At 38.5% G+C, this 16,335-nt stretch overlaps 1 protein-coding gene across 5 annotated transcripts in view; it reads left to right on the top strand.

The window, feature by feature from the left end:
• Window positions 1–14,511, top strand: part of CCDC125 (coiled-coil domain containing 125) — a 33,120-nt gene extending 18,609 nt beyond the window's left edge. For 3 of the 5 annotated variants that reach the window (XM_082457281.1, XM_082457278.1, XM_082457279.1), the window contains 6 exons: window positions 987–1,069; window positions 5,142–5,257; window positions 8,078–8,185; window positions 9,314–9,488; window positions 13,065–13,195; window positions 14,040–14,511. In XM_082457281.1, the coding sequence (XP_082313407.1) occupies window positions 987–1,069; window positions 5,142–5,257; window positions 8,078–8,185; window positions 9,314–9,488; window positions 13,065–13,195; window positions 14,040–14,351 (925 nt within the window). In that variant the 3' untranslated portion in view covers window positions 14,352–14,511. The remainder of the gene's footprint in view (window positions 1–986; window positions 1,070–5,141; window positions 5,258–8,077; window positions 8,186–9,313; window positions 9,489–13,064; window positions 13,196–14,039) is intronic. The other 2 variants (XM_082457280.1, XM_082457282.1) reach the window with 2 other exon arrangements.
• The last annotated feature ends 1,824 nt before the right edge of the window (window positions 14,512–16,335 follow it).

Genomic DNA, 16,335 nt, shown 5'->3' on the forward strand with positions numbered 1-16,335 from the left:
ATTCTCTAGTCGCGGCGAGTGGGGGCTACTCTTCGTTGTGGTGCGCACGCTTCTCATTTCTCATTATGGTGGCTTTTCTTGTTGCGGAGAATGGGCTCCAGGCACGCAGGCTTCAGTAGTTGTGGTACGCGGGCTCACTAGTTGTGGCACGCGGACTCAGTAGCTGTGGCTTGTGGGCTTAGTTGCTCTGTGGCATGTGGGATCTTCCCGGACCAGGGCTCGAACGTGTCCCCTGCATTGGCAGGTGGATTCTTAACCACTGTGCCACCAGGGAAGTCCTGATGCTGGGCAATTTAGGAACTCTTGTAAGTAATTCCAATTTTCATTCAGTAGATAAAGCTCCCTATGTATCTTTTTCTTAAATTGAGGTATAATTGACATATAACAGTGTATTAGTTTCAGGTGTACAATATAATGATTTGATATTTGTATATGTTGCAAAATGATCATCACAATAAATCTAGTTAACATTCATTGCCGTACATCATTACAGTTTTTTTCTTATGTTGAGAACTTTTAAGGTCTACTCTCTTAGCAGCTTTCAAATACTGTACAATAATTGTTAGCTACAGTCTTCATGCTGTACATTGCATCCCCAGGACTTACTTATTTTACAACTGGAAGTTTGTACCTCCCTATGTATCTTTTTATGCAAATTTTGGAAGGTGGCCTAAGCATGTAGTTGGTGTTCAAATGGTTATTAACTTGACTGAAACTTTGGTAAAGAGAATGAGTGTTCAAAATAGATGACTTAGAGGTATTTCTGGTTCTGATACTTTCTCAGCTGAGTATACAGAAGGGTTAAGAGTAAGTTCAAAGTCTAACCACACTCCTTTAAATTTTTATTTTATTACATATATAAATTCTAGACTTTTGATGTAAGAAAAATTATATTAGGGTTTTCGTGTTCTAATTATGGGATTAAATGTTCTCATTCACCTACAAAGTATTAATGTTTTAGTTATTTAGGGGGTACTTTTTTCCAGGCTAAACTGTGAAAATGCAGTCCTCAAAGAAACTTTGAAACTGAAAACAGAAGAAATTAAAATGCTCAAGTCTAAAAATACAAGTAAGTAGAGTGGTATTTTGATAATTCTTTAAAAATACTATGTTAAAAGATCAGTTTTATATAGAATGTCCTATGTTAAGAACACAATATCAATAGACAAAGTGCTAATATTTTGAAGTAACATATTTTAAGGATAAAAGAGAAGAAATGCATCAGTTAGGTTTCTTTTTTTAACATCTTTATTGGAGTATAATTGCTTAACAATGTTGTGTTCGTTTCTACTGTATAACAAAGTGAATCAGCTATATGTATACGTATATCCCCATATCCTCTCCCTCTTGCATCTCCCTCCCACCCTCCTTATCCCACCCCTCTAGGTGGTTGCAAAGCACCGAGCTGATCTCACTGTGCTGTGCAGCTGCTTCCCACTAGCTATCTGTTTTACATTTGGTAGTGTATATATGTCCATGCCACTCTCTCACTTCGCCCCAGCTTACCCTTCTCCCTCCCTGTGTCTTCAGGTCCATGCTCTTATGTCTGTGTCTTTATTCCTGTCCTGCCCCTAGGTTCTTCAGAACTATTTTTTTTTTTTAGATTCCATATATATGTATTAGTATACGGTATTTGTTTTTCTCTTTCTGACTGACTTCACTCTGTATGACAGACTCTAGGTCCATCCACCTCACTACAAATAACTCAATTTCGTTTCTTTTTACGGCTGAGTAATATTCCACTGTATATATGTGCCACATCTTCTTTATCCATTCATCTGTCGATGGATACTTAGGTTGCTTCCATGTCCTGGCTGTTGTAAATAGAGCTGCAATGAACATTGTGGTACATGACTCTTTCTGAATTATGGTTTTCTCAGGGTATATGCCCAGTAGTGGGATTGCTGGGTCATCTGGTAGTTCTACTTTTAGTTTTTTAAGGAACCTCCATACTGTTCTCCATAGTGGCTGTATCAATTTACATTCCCACCAACAGTGCAAGAGGGCTCCCTTTTCTCCACACCCTCTCCAGCATTTATTGTTTGTAGATTTTTTGATGATGGCCATTCTGACTGGTGTGAGGTGATACCTCATTGTAGTTTTGACTTGCATTTCTCTAATGATTAGTGATGTTGAGCATCCTTTCATGTGTTTGTTGGCAATCTGTATATCTTCTTTGGAGAAATGTCTATCTAGGTCTTCTGCCCATTTTTGGATTTTTTAAAAATAATTAATTAATTAATTAATTAATTTGGCTGCATTGGGTCTTTGTTGCAGTGCACGGGCTTCTCACCTGCAGTGGCTTCTCTTGTTGCAGAGCACGGGCTCTAGGCGCGCAGGCTCAGTAGTTGTGGCTCGTGGGCTCTAGAGCACAGGCTCAGTAGTTGTGACGCACGGGCTTCGTTGCTCCGTGGCATGTGGGATCTTCCCGGCCCAGGGATCAAACCCGTGTCCCCTGCATTGGCAGGCAGATTCTTAACCACTGCGTCACCAGGGAAGTCCAGGTTGTTTGTTTTTTTGATATTGAGCTGCATGAGCTGCTTGTATATTTTTTGGAGATTAATCCTTTGTCAGTTGCTTTGTTTGTAAATATTTTCTCGCATTCTGAGGGTTGCCTTTTTGTCTTGTTTGTGGTTTCCTTTGCTGTGCAAAAGCTTTTAAGTTTCATTAGGTCCCATTTGTTTATGTTTATTTACATTTTTCTAGGAGGTGGGTCAAAAAGGATCTTGCTGAGACTTATGTCAGAGCATTCTGCCTATGTTTTCCTCTTAGAGTTTTATAGTGTCTGGCCTTACATTTAGGTCTTTAATCCATTTTGAGTTTATTTTTGTGTATGGTGTTAGGAAGTGTTCTAATTTCATTCTTTTACATGTAGCTGTCCAGTTTTCCCAGCACCACTTATTGAAGAGGCTGTCTTCATTCTATACTCTTGCCTCCTTATCAAAGATAAGGTGACCATAGGTGCATGGGTTTATCTCTGGGCTTTCTGTCCTGTTCCCTTGATCTATATTTCTGTTTTTGTGCCAGTACCATAGTGTCTTGATTACTGTAACTTTGTAGTATCGTCTGAAGTCAGGGAGCCTGATTCCCCCAGCTCTGTTTTTGTTTCTCAAGATTGCTTTGGCTATTTGGGGTCTTTTGTGTTTCCATACAAATTGTGCAACTTTTTGTTCTAGTTCTGTGAAAAATGCCACTGGTAGTTTGATAAGGATTGCATTGAATCTGTAGATTGCTTTGGGTAGTATAGTCATTTTCACCATGTTGATTCTTCCAATCCAAGAACATGGTGTATCTCTCCATCTGTTTGTATCATCTTTAATTTCTTTCATCAGTGTCTTATAGTTTTCTGCATACAGGGCTTTTGTCTCCTTAGGTAGGTTTATTCCTGGGTATTTTATTCTTTTTGTTGCAATGGTAAATGGGAGTGTTTCCTTAATTTCTCTTTCAGATTTTTCATCATTAATGTATAGGAATGCAAGAGGTTTCTGTGCATTAATTTTGTATCCTGCTACTCTACCAAATTCATTGATTAGCTCTAGTAGTTTTCTGGTAGCATCTTTAGGATTCTCTATGTATAGTGTCATGTCATCTGCAAACAGTGACAGTTTTACTTCTTTTCTGATTTGGATTCCTTTTATTTCTTTTTCTTCTCTGATTGCTGTGGCTAAAACTTCCAAAACTATGTTGAGTGATAGTGGTGAGAGTGGGCAACCTTGTCTTGTTCCTGACCTTAGAGGAAATGGTTTCAGTTTTTCACCATTGAGAACGATGTTGGCTGTGGGTTTGATCAGTTAGGTTTTCGAATTAAAAAAAAATTTGAGGTGAAATTCACATAACTTAAAATTAACCATTTAAAAGTGAACAATTCATAACACAAACATCTAGTTCTAAAACGTTTCCATGACTACAAAATAAAACCTTATACCCATTAAGCAGTTTCTCCTGATTCTCCCTTTATCCTTTAGCTTTTATACTCAGTGTAAACAAAATGGTAGAGCACCTGATGTTTGAGGAACCTGAGTAGGTGTATGTTTATTGGGAATCTAGTAGGAAAAGTATAAAATTGTATAGTTATTCAACATAATTTTTTCTCATGAAAGTGTCTTCTGTGACTTTGTCACTAATACAAATATTTTTCAAAATATTATATGACTCATTAAGAACTTGAAATTTATAAATGTATGTGCATATACACACACACACAGAGCATATCTTTTATATAATGAGTCACTATATGACAAAAGTTAATGAAAGAGTATTAAGGTGGTACCAACTTTTTAGAAATCTTTTTTTTGGCCACACCATGTGGCATGTGGGATCTTAGTTCCCTGACCAGCTATCAAACCTGGGCCCCTGGCAGTGAGAGCCCGGAGCCCTAACCACTGGACCGCCAGGGAATTCCCAGCAGAAACTATTTTAAAGTGGTGGCTTGAAAGGCGTAAAATGCGTGCTCAGTCAGGTCATGGGCCCGAGAGCGGCACTTTACATAGTGTAGTAAGTGAACTGTGGCAATGCCCTGGGTGAGAACTGCACACACAGATATGCTTCTCCACACCAGTGATTTGAGCAGATAGTGATTTCCCCCTTGTTAGGTTGGTCCCAGGACAGAAGTTGCTCATAACCACTACTCCTGTCCCTTCCTCCCTATCCTTCCACCCTACAAGAAGAGAAGGAAAGTTACTGTTATTCTGCTTTCCAGTAAATAGCAGGACCCCTCTTGTTCTAAATATTTGGGTTGAGAGCCTCTTGTGAAAACTCTCAACTAAAAGAAAAGTCTGATAGAGTTTGGAGAGCTGGTACAGTTGACATTAATACAATATATGATATTTCATCATCTGATCGTCTCACAGTGTGGATAATTAGCCTTTGTATGTTCTCTTTTTGAAAATCCTACAAATTTTCTTTGAGCAAATGAAGACCAGACTTCGGTTGCAAAGTTATTTCCACATTAAAAATAACATTTTATCTAGTGTTAACTCACTTGATACCCACTATTCTATCAGATTTTCTGGTTGGAGACAGATTTTGTGGGTAGTTGTATATCCCTTGCTTAGAAGACGTGAGTATGTGGTGTTGGTTTAACTGGATTAGGTGAGGCTGGGGTTAGACCTCCTAACACTTTCTTACATGGCCCTTCCTAGTTTTGAATCAACAGTATTTGGAGGCCCTCGCCCTGCTTGATATCAAACAGCAGAAGATGGCTCAGGAAAACACGTGCCAGGACACAGGTGGCTTTACAGAGGTTTCAGGTCTTGAGGTAGGTAAGCAGGTATGAAAGTTTAGTAGGAGGGAAATTTTCCACTTCCATTTTCTTTCTGCTCTTGCCATCAGCTCCACTTCTAGGATAGAACCATACTTAGCAGTTTGAGACTGAGGGTGAGAGAGGCCGAGGTCCACTCTTCAGCCTTGCTGGTACCATGCCTTTCAGGCACAGCATTCTTGGACATTAGAGGATGTGCTAGCCACTTCCTGTCCCTTTTATTTCCTTTTTCTACAGCTTTAGCAGAAAGTATGTTAGTAGTATCTTCCCTGGGTAGAGGATTACTGCATCAGAGTACTTTCCCACACATTTTTTTTTTTTTTTTTTTAGTTTTTATTTATTTATTTTTAACTGCATTGGGTCTTCATTGCTGCACGCGGGCTTTCTCTAGTTTCAGCGAGCGGGGGCTTCTCACTGTGATGACTTCTGTTGTTGCGGAGCACAGGCTCTAGGCACGCAGGCTTCAGTAGTTGTGGCACGCGGGCTCAGTAGCTGTGGCTCGCGGGCTCTAGAGCTCAGGCTCAGTAGTTGTGGTGCATGGGCTTAGTTGCTCCGCGGCATGTGGGATCTTCCCAGACCAGGGCTCGAACCCATGTCCCCTGCACTGGCAGGCGGATTCTTAACCACTGTGCCACCAGGGAAGTCCTCCCACACATTTTTTAATCTGATCTTCGTAATGGTCTTGTGAGGGCTGCAAAGCAGGTGTTATCCCCATTTTACAGAGGAGGAAACTCAGGCTCAGATAGTTTTAGTTATTTTCCCAAAGTGATGCAGTCACTCTGGGGTTGAGCCAGGTCCAGGACAAAGATCTGCTGATGCATTGCTAATTGCTTGCTGAGGTGTGAAATGTCTTACAAGTGTCCTGGGGACTCATGAGAAACAAGCATACCAGTGGAGTGAGAAGGGGTAGCCATTCACTTATTATAGAACTTCAAATAAAGCATCTACTACTACTAATAGCAAATACATAGTCCTTAGTAAGTGCCAGCCACTGTTCTAAGTGCTTCACATAAATTAACACATTTAATTCTCACAACTACCAAACAAGGTGAGTACAATTAAATCCCTATTTTACAAATGAGGTAATTTTGGCACAGAAGGGTTAAGTGATTTGCCCCATGTCACAAAGCTACTAAGTGGTGGAGCTGGGATTTACACCCAGGTAGAGTTTAGAGTCTGTGCTTTTGATCACCATGCTCTACTGCCTGGGTGGAAAACTAGTGTAATAGCAAAAAAAAGAAAAATAAAAGAAACTGAACGGAGAGAAAGTTCAGAAAAAGTGTGCTTTATTATAATCTTGAGTAGGCTCTAAGTAACTTTATGGCAGGCAAGAAGAAGGGCCCTGAGCCAGTTGATGAAGGACCACTGAGGTAAGGACATAGAATTAGGATGCAGAGGTCCTTGCAGAAACCTTGCATGTTTATATTGGCCCTACCCAGGTCTTAAGTTGCTTTTGGCAACTTCCGCAGGGACAGTTATCAGGAGCCGGAAGTTGAAAAGGGAAGATACCAATCTGCACATAGCCGCCATTTGTACACTTGAGTCAACTGAAAGCTCACTGTGTACTTCACAGTTATCATTAATGCGAGAAGGAATTTTCTGAAATAGCCTTTACATTAAGAGAGACCGTGGAGGGGGCTTCCCTGGTGGCGCAGTGGTTGAGAATCTGCCTGCTAATGCAGGGGACACGGGTTCGAGCCCTGGTCTGGGAAGATCCCACATGCCGCGGAGCAACTAGGCCCGTGAGCCACAACTACTGAGCCTGCGCATCTGGAGCCTGTGCTCTGCAACAAGAGAGGCAGTGATAGTGAGAGGCCCACGCACCGCGATGAAGAGTGGCCCCCGCTTGCCACAACTAGAGAAAGCCCTCGCACAGAAACGAAGACCCAACACAGCCAAAAATAAATTAAAAAAAAAAAAAAAAAAGAGAGAGACCGTGGAATCTTCCTGTCTAAACAGTCTCTAAAATAAGATTCTATTTTAAGTCAGTCCATGTGAAATTTATAGCAGCAGGAAGCTTAGACAATAATTTTGTAGTATGTTCCACATGAAACTTTAAAAGATATGGCACAATATGTTACATAGACCGTCTCCATTAAATTGGAAGCTGTTGGAATATTTTGGGAAAGCAACTTGTGGTTAGTTGCCAAAATGGGTTTTAAAAAAAAGTACAACAGTTCTTACTTTTCTTCTGGCTACAGTGGTCAACCAGGAGTGACCCACACGGACTCATTTCTTCATTGTGATCCAAAGACAGGTTTTGAAGGATCAGGGCCATATGCAATTCCAGAACAGTGGCTGGGACAAGAAATATATAAGAATTTATTACATGATCAGAGACCATTTTTTTTAGGAGTGGCAGGATGATTGTTTTCCTTAAAATTCACTCATCGTTTCTGAGCATGCATCTCTCCCGGCAGGACCTGACAGTAATGAACGCTGGGTAGCAAGGCCAAACCCAGTCACAGGAAATCCATATTGTGGATGTGTATATTTACTTCGTTAGGTCTTAGTTCCTGCCAAGAACTCGGAAGTATAGGAAACTGGTACCGAGTGCAAGGTTTCGGAGCGTGAACAGAAGGAATGCAGAATTCCTGTGTATTTTTGTTCCGAGTAATAACAGTCTCTCCTCATTTGTAGTTCATTTCCCCTTGGGTCCTGAAATCATGGCCTCAGCTTCCTATTTTTGTTTTCCTTTGCAGTTTCTTTGAATTAGGTGCTTGAATAAAATGTGCATGGGTTTGTGTGTGCGCCCCGTGTTTGTGTACGGCTGAGCAATGTGACACTTAGTAACGGATAATTCTTTTGGATTTAAAGCTTGCAGTCCTGGGAGCCTGCCTTTGTCACGGTCCCAGAGGGAGCCCCTGTACCTGTGCCAGACTGGCAGCATCTACTCGGAAAATGCTCCTTCAGGTCAAACAGGAGGTATTGTGTTATCAAAACAGTAAAAGCTTTGGTTTTGCTTCTCCATTAACACAAAGTAGAATAAATGGAAGTATATGTAATAATTAGCTTAATTTGGTAGTCTTTGGCTATGGAACTTATCCTTAGTTTTAAATGATAACATTAACGTATAAACTGGATTTTGTTTACATTACTTGGCACGATATTGCAGCCATGAAAAGTTGTTTGCCTGTGTTTTAGTTAATATTTCCTAAGTTCATATTTCTTTTGTCTATACGTGGCCCTAAAATTACTAGATATTAGAGGAAAAGGCACACATGCTTAAAATCACCAGTATGTGCAAGACTGATTAGCCGAGAGATAAACATGAAGCTTATTAGAAAAGCTGTAAGGTACAGTGGAAGGAACCTTTGTGCCAGCCAGACCTAGGTTTGAATCTCAGCTCCATCATTTTCCAGCTTTGTGGCTTTGGACGCGTATGTTAAATGGAGGCTAATAACTAGTTTGGAGGTTGTTGTGAAAAATAAAAAACGGTAGACATACAATGTTTAGCACAGGGCCATGCCTGGCATTTAATCAAATGATAGCTGCCATTATAATTAGGCTTTCACAACAAATACAGTATGGACCATAATTTTAAAAATGTTTTTATTGAAGATTTGGAATTTAGTCTTCAGAGTATATATGAAAGCAAACAGCTAAACATTAGCAATTCATCAGGAAAAGCGTAAGATTACAAAGATCAGAGTCAGCTGTGGGAGGTATCTGAAAGATGGTATTCATAATTGTTTTCAGTGGTATTTTCTGGCATGGCCCAAGGCAGAACTGAAATGCAGCCATTGGCATCCTCCCTTCTTCCTCGTTGGGCAGGACATACACAAGGCCCGTCTAGGATAATGAGGTCTAAGAGTAGGATTACCAGGGAACTGACAGGCACAAGAGAAACTCCTGGTAATCTAGTTCAGAGTGGGCAGCTACTGCAGAAGAGAATGGCATGTACTAATTAGATTAAGTGGATGCAATAGATCAAGGGCAGGCAGAAGACTCCTACTAGGCAGGGAGACTGCATTTGCTAATCTGACTCAGCATTCAGGCAAGAATTGTTCTGGTTTTGCCTCTAACACCTCTCAAACTTTCTTTCAAAACCAGTTGGAACTTCTGCAGAAGAGTAAAGAAGAAGCCTACATAATGGCAGATGCATTCAGAATTGCATTTGAGCAACAATTAATGAGGAAAAATGACCAGGCACTAAGATTGACACAAATGGATAAAATGTGTAAGAAAGCAACAAAAGGGACAAATTGGAAACACCTTAAAGATGATGGTAAATATGAATTATAATGGTAATAATCAGGTGTAATTTCAATTGTTTTTGGTTATAATCATAGTTGATTAAGCACAGTTAATATGGTGAATATAATTGAAATATCACATATAGTTAGGATTTATCTAAAAATGTAACAACTATGGGAAAAAAGGAGTCACTGGGTGTTACTTACGCAGATGAAACCATAAAATAACAGGAGAATCTCTTTTTTAGGAGAGATTTTTAGTGGAAAAAATTTATAATAAGAGCACTAGAACCCAACAGTGGAACCCAACATTAAATTTATCTATCTAATTAAACTTTATTGAAATGTGTGACTTTGGAAGGAGACATTGAGCACTAGAGGAATAATCTTAAATTGGACAAATTAATAAAATATTCTTATAAAAAGTGAAACAGAAGTTAAGGTTTAGGTTTTGGTTCACAAGCCTATCAAAAGTTCATGGCCATTTTGGAGTCATTATGGTATTAGTGTAAACAAAATATATAAAAATGGCATGAGAGAATAAATTGCCATTGAAGTATGTAGACTGTCCAATGTAAACAAAGTAGCTGTTGTTTTTTAGAAATTTTAGTTTCTCTAAATGGTCAATCTCAATTTTCATTTGTAAGTATTATTCAGTAGGCTTCATATGGCTTCAATTTAAAATTCCAATTTGAAACCATTTATCAGTCAAGAAAGATTAAAGTGAAGTTTATTAAGAAGTGTAAATTTTTAGTATTCAAATTCTGACATGACCCTGTTTCTAAATCTTTTTTAATTTGACAAAATCTATAATCCTAGTTCCAGTATCTCTCATTTTCAGATGAATTTAGGACCAGTAAGAATCTTATGGTATTAAAAATGAAACTTTTAATAGTAGATACCTAATTTTGTTTGAAATATCTCTTTTCAAACAGTGCATATTAGCATTAGTATATGGGTCAAGTGTTGTGAATTTTAGCTTCATTAACTAAACTTTACCCATCTCTTTGCTGAAGTGTTAAGAAACAGCTTATAGGGATAATAAAAATAGAAGTAGTAAACAAGAACTGTGAAAGCAGATTATAAAAGCTATGTATTTAGAGTCAGGTGGAAGTCAGGGCAAAAGGGGGGAAACAATGTTCCTCAACTCTTGTTCATTCTTAATCAGGCATTCCACATTGTACTGAAATTAACTTCTAAAGGTGTTTTCTGATACGAGATTTACAGAGGCCAGTGAGCAAATATAATGGCTAAGTCCTCAACAGTCACTTATAATAAATAAAAAATTAGTATTTACGTGGCTGTTTTCTATAATAATTCCTTGATAAAAGATAAAGGTATAACCTTAATGTCAAGGTAAGTGATTTGCCAGGGGAATAAGCTAACATAGTCCAATGTACTTAGCCTTTGAGGAATTGGTGGAAAACATTAAGAATATCTAGTTCTACCGTGAACAACAAATGTGTAGGTGATCTTCCCCAAGCACCTCTTCTTTCAGTGAGGCCCTTGATAGGAGCTGGATTGCAAAATTTTCAAAGGTATACTCTTAGAGGGCAGCCTAGGTGTTTTGTGCTAACTGAAGTCAAATCCCTTTGAAAATCTGATTTTGTTTTGATGGAAGGTAGAGAGAAGAGTAGGGAGAAAGAAGCGGTAGATTTCATATTCAGTTCAGCACTTGTACTCATTTTATATTCCAGAATTCCTGCCTTTCTTAGCTTTTTACAGAATTCAGGAACTTTTCCATAGAAAATATGATTTGAGAGGTACAGCTCCCAATCTTTGCTTTCCGTTAAGGTACTGAGAGAGACTGGAAGCAGCATTTAAAATAACTAGTTCATCTCTGAAAAGCCTTTACAAGTCCATAAAAGGTTTAGTAGCTCTTTGTGAGTTTCTTAGTGATAAGACTTTGATTCATTTTAATATACTTCAATAATCTGGTACAAGATGATTGTTACAGGTCATTTTCTTATTTGTGGTTAACACTGTTAACTTTTCTTCTTGATACGGCTGCTTAGACAAGTTCCGAGAGAGCGCGTATAAGCATGTTTCCTTGTTTTTAGCTTGAAAATAGAGACAGATTCATCCACTCTCAGAACTGGTGAGCTGGTCAGCTTGTCTGGCTTTTCCCCTTGGCCACAGCTGCTATTGAAGAAGGTCAGGTGTGCGGCCCAGTCACTGGGGTTTATCAGGATTGGGTGGAAAGGGAATTGTCCCTTTAGACTTTATCTGATCATTAGACCATTTGCAGAGCATTCTAAAAACATTCTTGAAACTTGCTTTGTATAAATCTATAAATTTTGTATTTTCTGCTACAAATTGCATCCTTTCTATGGATGAAGAAGAGTATCAGTGTACATATTGCAGGATGTGGATTTTTAAGTGATATGTCAGCAGCTGGGCTAGGTGCTTTCACAACTGTTTTGTTTTTTTTAATTGTGATAAAATATGCATAAAACTTACCATTCTTTTTTAAGTAGGTACATTTTTTTTTAACATCTTTATTGGAGTATTATTGCTTTACAATGGTGTGTTAGTTTCTGCTGTATAACAAAGTGAATCAGCTATACATATACATATATCCCCATATCTCTTCCCTCTTGCTTCTCCCTCCCACCCTCCCTATCCCACCCCTCTAGGTGGTCACAAAGCACCGAGTTGATCTCCCTGTGCTATGTGGCTGCTTTCCACTAGCTATCTTACATTTGGTAGTGTATATATGTCCATGCCACTCTCTCACTTTGTCCCAGCTTACCCTTTCCCCTCCCTGTGTCCTCAAGTCCATTCTCTATGTCTGTGTCTTTATTCCTGTCCTGCCCCTAGGTTCTTTAGAACCATTTTCTTAAAACTTACCATTTTAACCATTTTTAAGTGACAAGAAGTCCATTCACATTGTTGTATAATCATCACCACCATCCATCTCCAGAACTTTTTCATCTTCCCAAACAAACTCTGTACCCCCATTCAATACTAACTGCCCACTCCCTTCCCCCAGCCCGTGCTCTATTATTTAATGGCACAGCAACCCAACAATAGAGCATAGGTACTATTATTCTCATTCTGGAAGTGAGGACATGTAGCTCAGAGAACTTGTCCAACATGATACCATTAGCAAGTGGTTAAATGGGGATTCAAGTCCAGGTCTTTCTGGCTCTAAAGCAGAGTTTGCATGGTTCAGAGGCCACCTGTCTGCAGACATGTTTTGTTGGGAGTGAATAGTGTTCTCAAATATTGTGGGCAGGTGGCTCACCTTCACACTGGGAGATTTCACATGCAAATGTGGATTGCTGGCTCCTCGGAAGACTGAGATTATCAGGTAGCACAGGCTGCCTTCTCCCGTGGGCAGCTGCTGAGCAATGAGAGTGGCAGGGCGCTGCTCTGGGTTCTCACACTGTGGCCTCTCACCTGCGTTTGCCATCCTGGCTCTAAAGTCCGCTTTTCCCACTGCACTGTGCTGCCTGACTCACTCGTGCTAGGGGTCACCTGAAGAGGACAAGGTCCTGACTGATTTAGGAATGAATTAGCCTTGGTTCACACTTACCCCTTTTTTCTGGAAGTACTTCAGTGAGTGTCTTTTTGTGTCTCAGCTGGATTTTCATGTTCCATTTTAGGGTTACCATCACAAAGGAGTAAGAAGACCTTAGGGCAGAAACTGTTGGGTATGCTCCCTTTGGAGAACAGTTCTAAGAGTACTGATGACCAGCGTGATCCTCAGGAAGTCTTTAAGATGCTAATAGATTTGGTTAGTATCTTTGCTTTTTGTTAGAGGCTGTGGATGAGCTTATCTTTTTCCTTCCTATTAATTCAACTCTTTATCGCTCTATACTTGACTTTTATGCTGTGTTCCCATTTCAGGTACCATTTTCCAGAATTATGATCCTCATCTCCTTAAACACCCCACACATGCTTCCCACTTCTCCCATCCGTGTTCTTCCTGTGCAGCTTTAAAGCTCCACCTCTGAAAAGAGGAGGCTCCCTGAAATTAAGTCCAGGCATCTCCGTCATCTGCAGTTACATATACAGTTCATGACAAGACTTATATATTCAGGAATTTTTCAGGTGTTCAAGGAACTTCCTCATGCATTCTATCCTTTAATCATTACCACAACCCTGAAATCGGTCCTGTTATCCTCAATTTCATAGATGACTATACAAAGAAACTCATGTTATATGAACATACTTATCTATAGAAGAGTATTAAAGTTTATTTGCATATAAAAATATAAAAATTTTTATATAAATAACTTCAACATTCTTTCACAGAGGTAAGTACATGTTGGTATTATATATACATATATACACATATACACACATACCATGTAAATATATACTTTCTTCTTTCTCCTCTCTCTTCAGATGACTTAAAAAATTTTTCAACAGAAAGAATGCTGTTTTCTATTTTTCCTTTAAAAAAAAATCCTCAGTAACATGTAGCATTAATGCTTAGGAATCAGTGGACACCTAATTGATTTATTCATACTGACTGGCTTAGATTGGAGATTGAACATTTTCATGAAATACTTCTGACTATAGCTCTGTACTCTGTGATTTACTAACTGGTACGTTTTTAATTTCTGTGCATGCAGTTAAATGATAAAGAAGAAGCTTTGGCTCATCAAAGAAAAGTTAGTTACATGCTTGCTCGGGCTTTGGAAGACAAAGGCACCACCTCAAAAGAGAATAAAGGAAAAAATCCTATGAAAGACAATTCTCCATTATTAAAAAACCCCTGGCAGGAGACTTCAGAATTCCCTGTTTTACGTGATCCTGTACATTCAAGTGTTCAAATTTTTAATTCTGTGGGCTGCATTTGTTCAATTCAGCACTTTCAAACAGATCAAAACTACACAAGAACTCTTAAAAGATCCTATTCTTTACCATCAAATATCATGTACTGAAGACAAACCAGCTGAAATTAGAACTGAGAGCTGTTTATATCAAGACTTTGAAAACAGACCATGTAAATGTTGCTACATCTTCAGAAGTTGTATGTTTTCCGGGTATTTTCTAAATTTGGGGAAGCAGCTTATTAAATAAATGTTCTCTACAAGAAATTTATTAGTATTCTGTGTTGACATATTTCATTACTATATTTTTGAAATTTTCAGTATTTGCCAACATCTTAAAAACAAATAGTGATTTTGATAAGAAAATTAACTATTTAGATTGACTTATAGAGATCTTTGGCTCAAGCAACAACAGGAGTGACTGAATGTTAATTTTTGGAATACATTTATCATATAAAGTTTAAAAATAATTTCCTTCACTTCAATAAAAAAGTTATTATGGTGGGACTTTGGCAGCAATATATTCAAAGTCATTGCTAGTTACCTATCTCATAGCTTCCTTTTCGTCAGAGTGGTGACATTCTGTAGCCAGATCTACGCAGAATTCTGGCATTTAGGCCACTCTGAATTAACTTCTTGGTTTTTGTTTTTTTTGTTTTTTTTTTTTTAAGATTTTCTCTAGATTCTCTCCCTATCCTCTCTCCTTTTTTCTCCTCTGCTGCCTCTCATCGTTTTTTGTTTTTTGTTTTTTTAATTTATTTATTTATGGCTGTGTTGGGTCTTCGTTTCTGTGCGAGGGCTTTCTCTAGTTGCGGCAAGTGGGGGCCACTCTTCATCGCGGTGCGCGGGCCTCTCATTATCGCGGCCTCTCTTGTTGCGGAGCACAGGCTCCAGACGCGCAGGCTCAGTAGTTGTGGCTCACGGGCCCAGTTGCTCCGCGGCATGTGGGATCTTCCCAGACCAGGAATCGAACCCGTGTCCCCTGCATTGGCAGGCAGATTCTCAACCACTGCGCCACCAGGGAAGCCCAACTTCTTGGTTTTGATGCTGAATTTTAGGCCATTTAAAATTATTTTCTCTTTCTAGAAATATTACATAGTAATAATCTTTAATACCTTTTGGGAATATTACTATATTAATAGCATCACAATGATATCAAAGGAAGTGCATTACCTTGTCAGCAGTTATAAAACTAATCTCTAGTGAAATGATCTCTAGTGAAAAGAAATTACTACTTAATTAGATAGCTAACAGTAGGATAATAAGGTAACAATATAAACCATTTATAGTTGTGTTACAGGAACAGCACTGGTTGGCATTAATAATAAAAGCTGAAAAATTGGCAAATACATTTTGAAAAAAGGAATAATGAGGATCTACTGTTACCAGATATTAAAATGTATTATCCTATCAACTATACTCCAATATAAAACAAAAATTAAATTAAAAAAAAAGTCCTGATGGTAATACAAAGCTACATTATTTAAAACAATGTAACAGCAGGTCAATGAGAATCGGATAAAGACCATACACACCTAGTATATATAATAATTTAACATAAAAGGTAGGGAAAGGAAGGATCTGGGATTATTTAATAATACCAAAGTGGGAAGTGTAAAAAAAATCAAATTATAAAAACTAGAAAGAAGTATGTGTGTATATAAAACAAACTCAAATAAATTGATAAAATTTATATTCCAATTGATAAATGGACAAAGAATCTGAATCAGTCTCCTCAAGTAAAGGAAACAAAAGCAAAAATAAACAAATGGGACCTAATTAAACTTAAAAGCTTTTGCACAGCAAAGGAAACCAACAATATGAAAAGACAACCTACTGAACAGGAGAAAATATTTGCAAATGATATGATAAAGGATTAATGTCCAACATACATAAACACCTCATACAACTCAACATCAAAAAAACAAACAACCCAATTAAAAAATGGGCAGAAGTCTTGAAAAGATATTTTTCCAAAGAGGAAATGCAGATGGCCAACAGGCACATGAAAAGATGCTCAACATTGCTAATCATCAGGGAAATGCCAATCAAAACCACAATGAGACATCACCTCACACCTGTCAGAATGGTTGTC

Source organism: Balaenoptera physalus (assembly GCF_965194825.1).
Source record: "Balaenoptera physalus genome assembly, chromosome: 3".
Taxonomy (NCBI): Eukaryota; Metazoa; Chordata; class Mammalia; order Artiodactyla; family Balaenopteridae; genus Balaenoptera; species Balaenoptera physalus.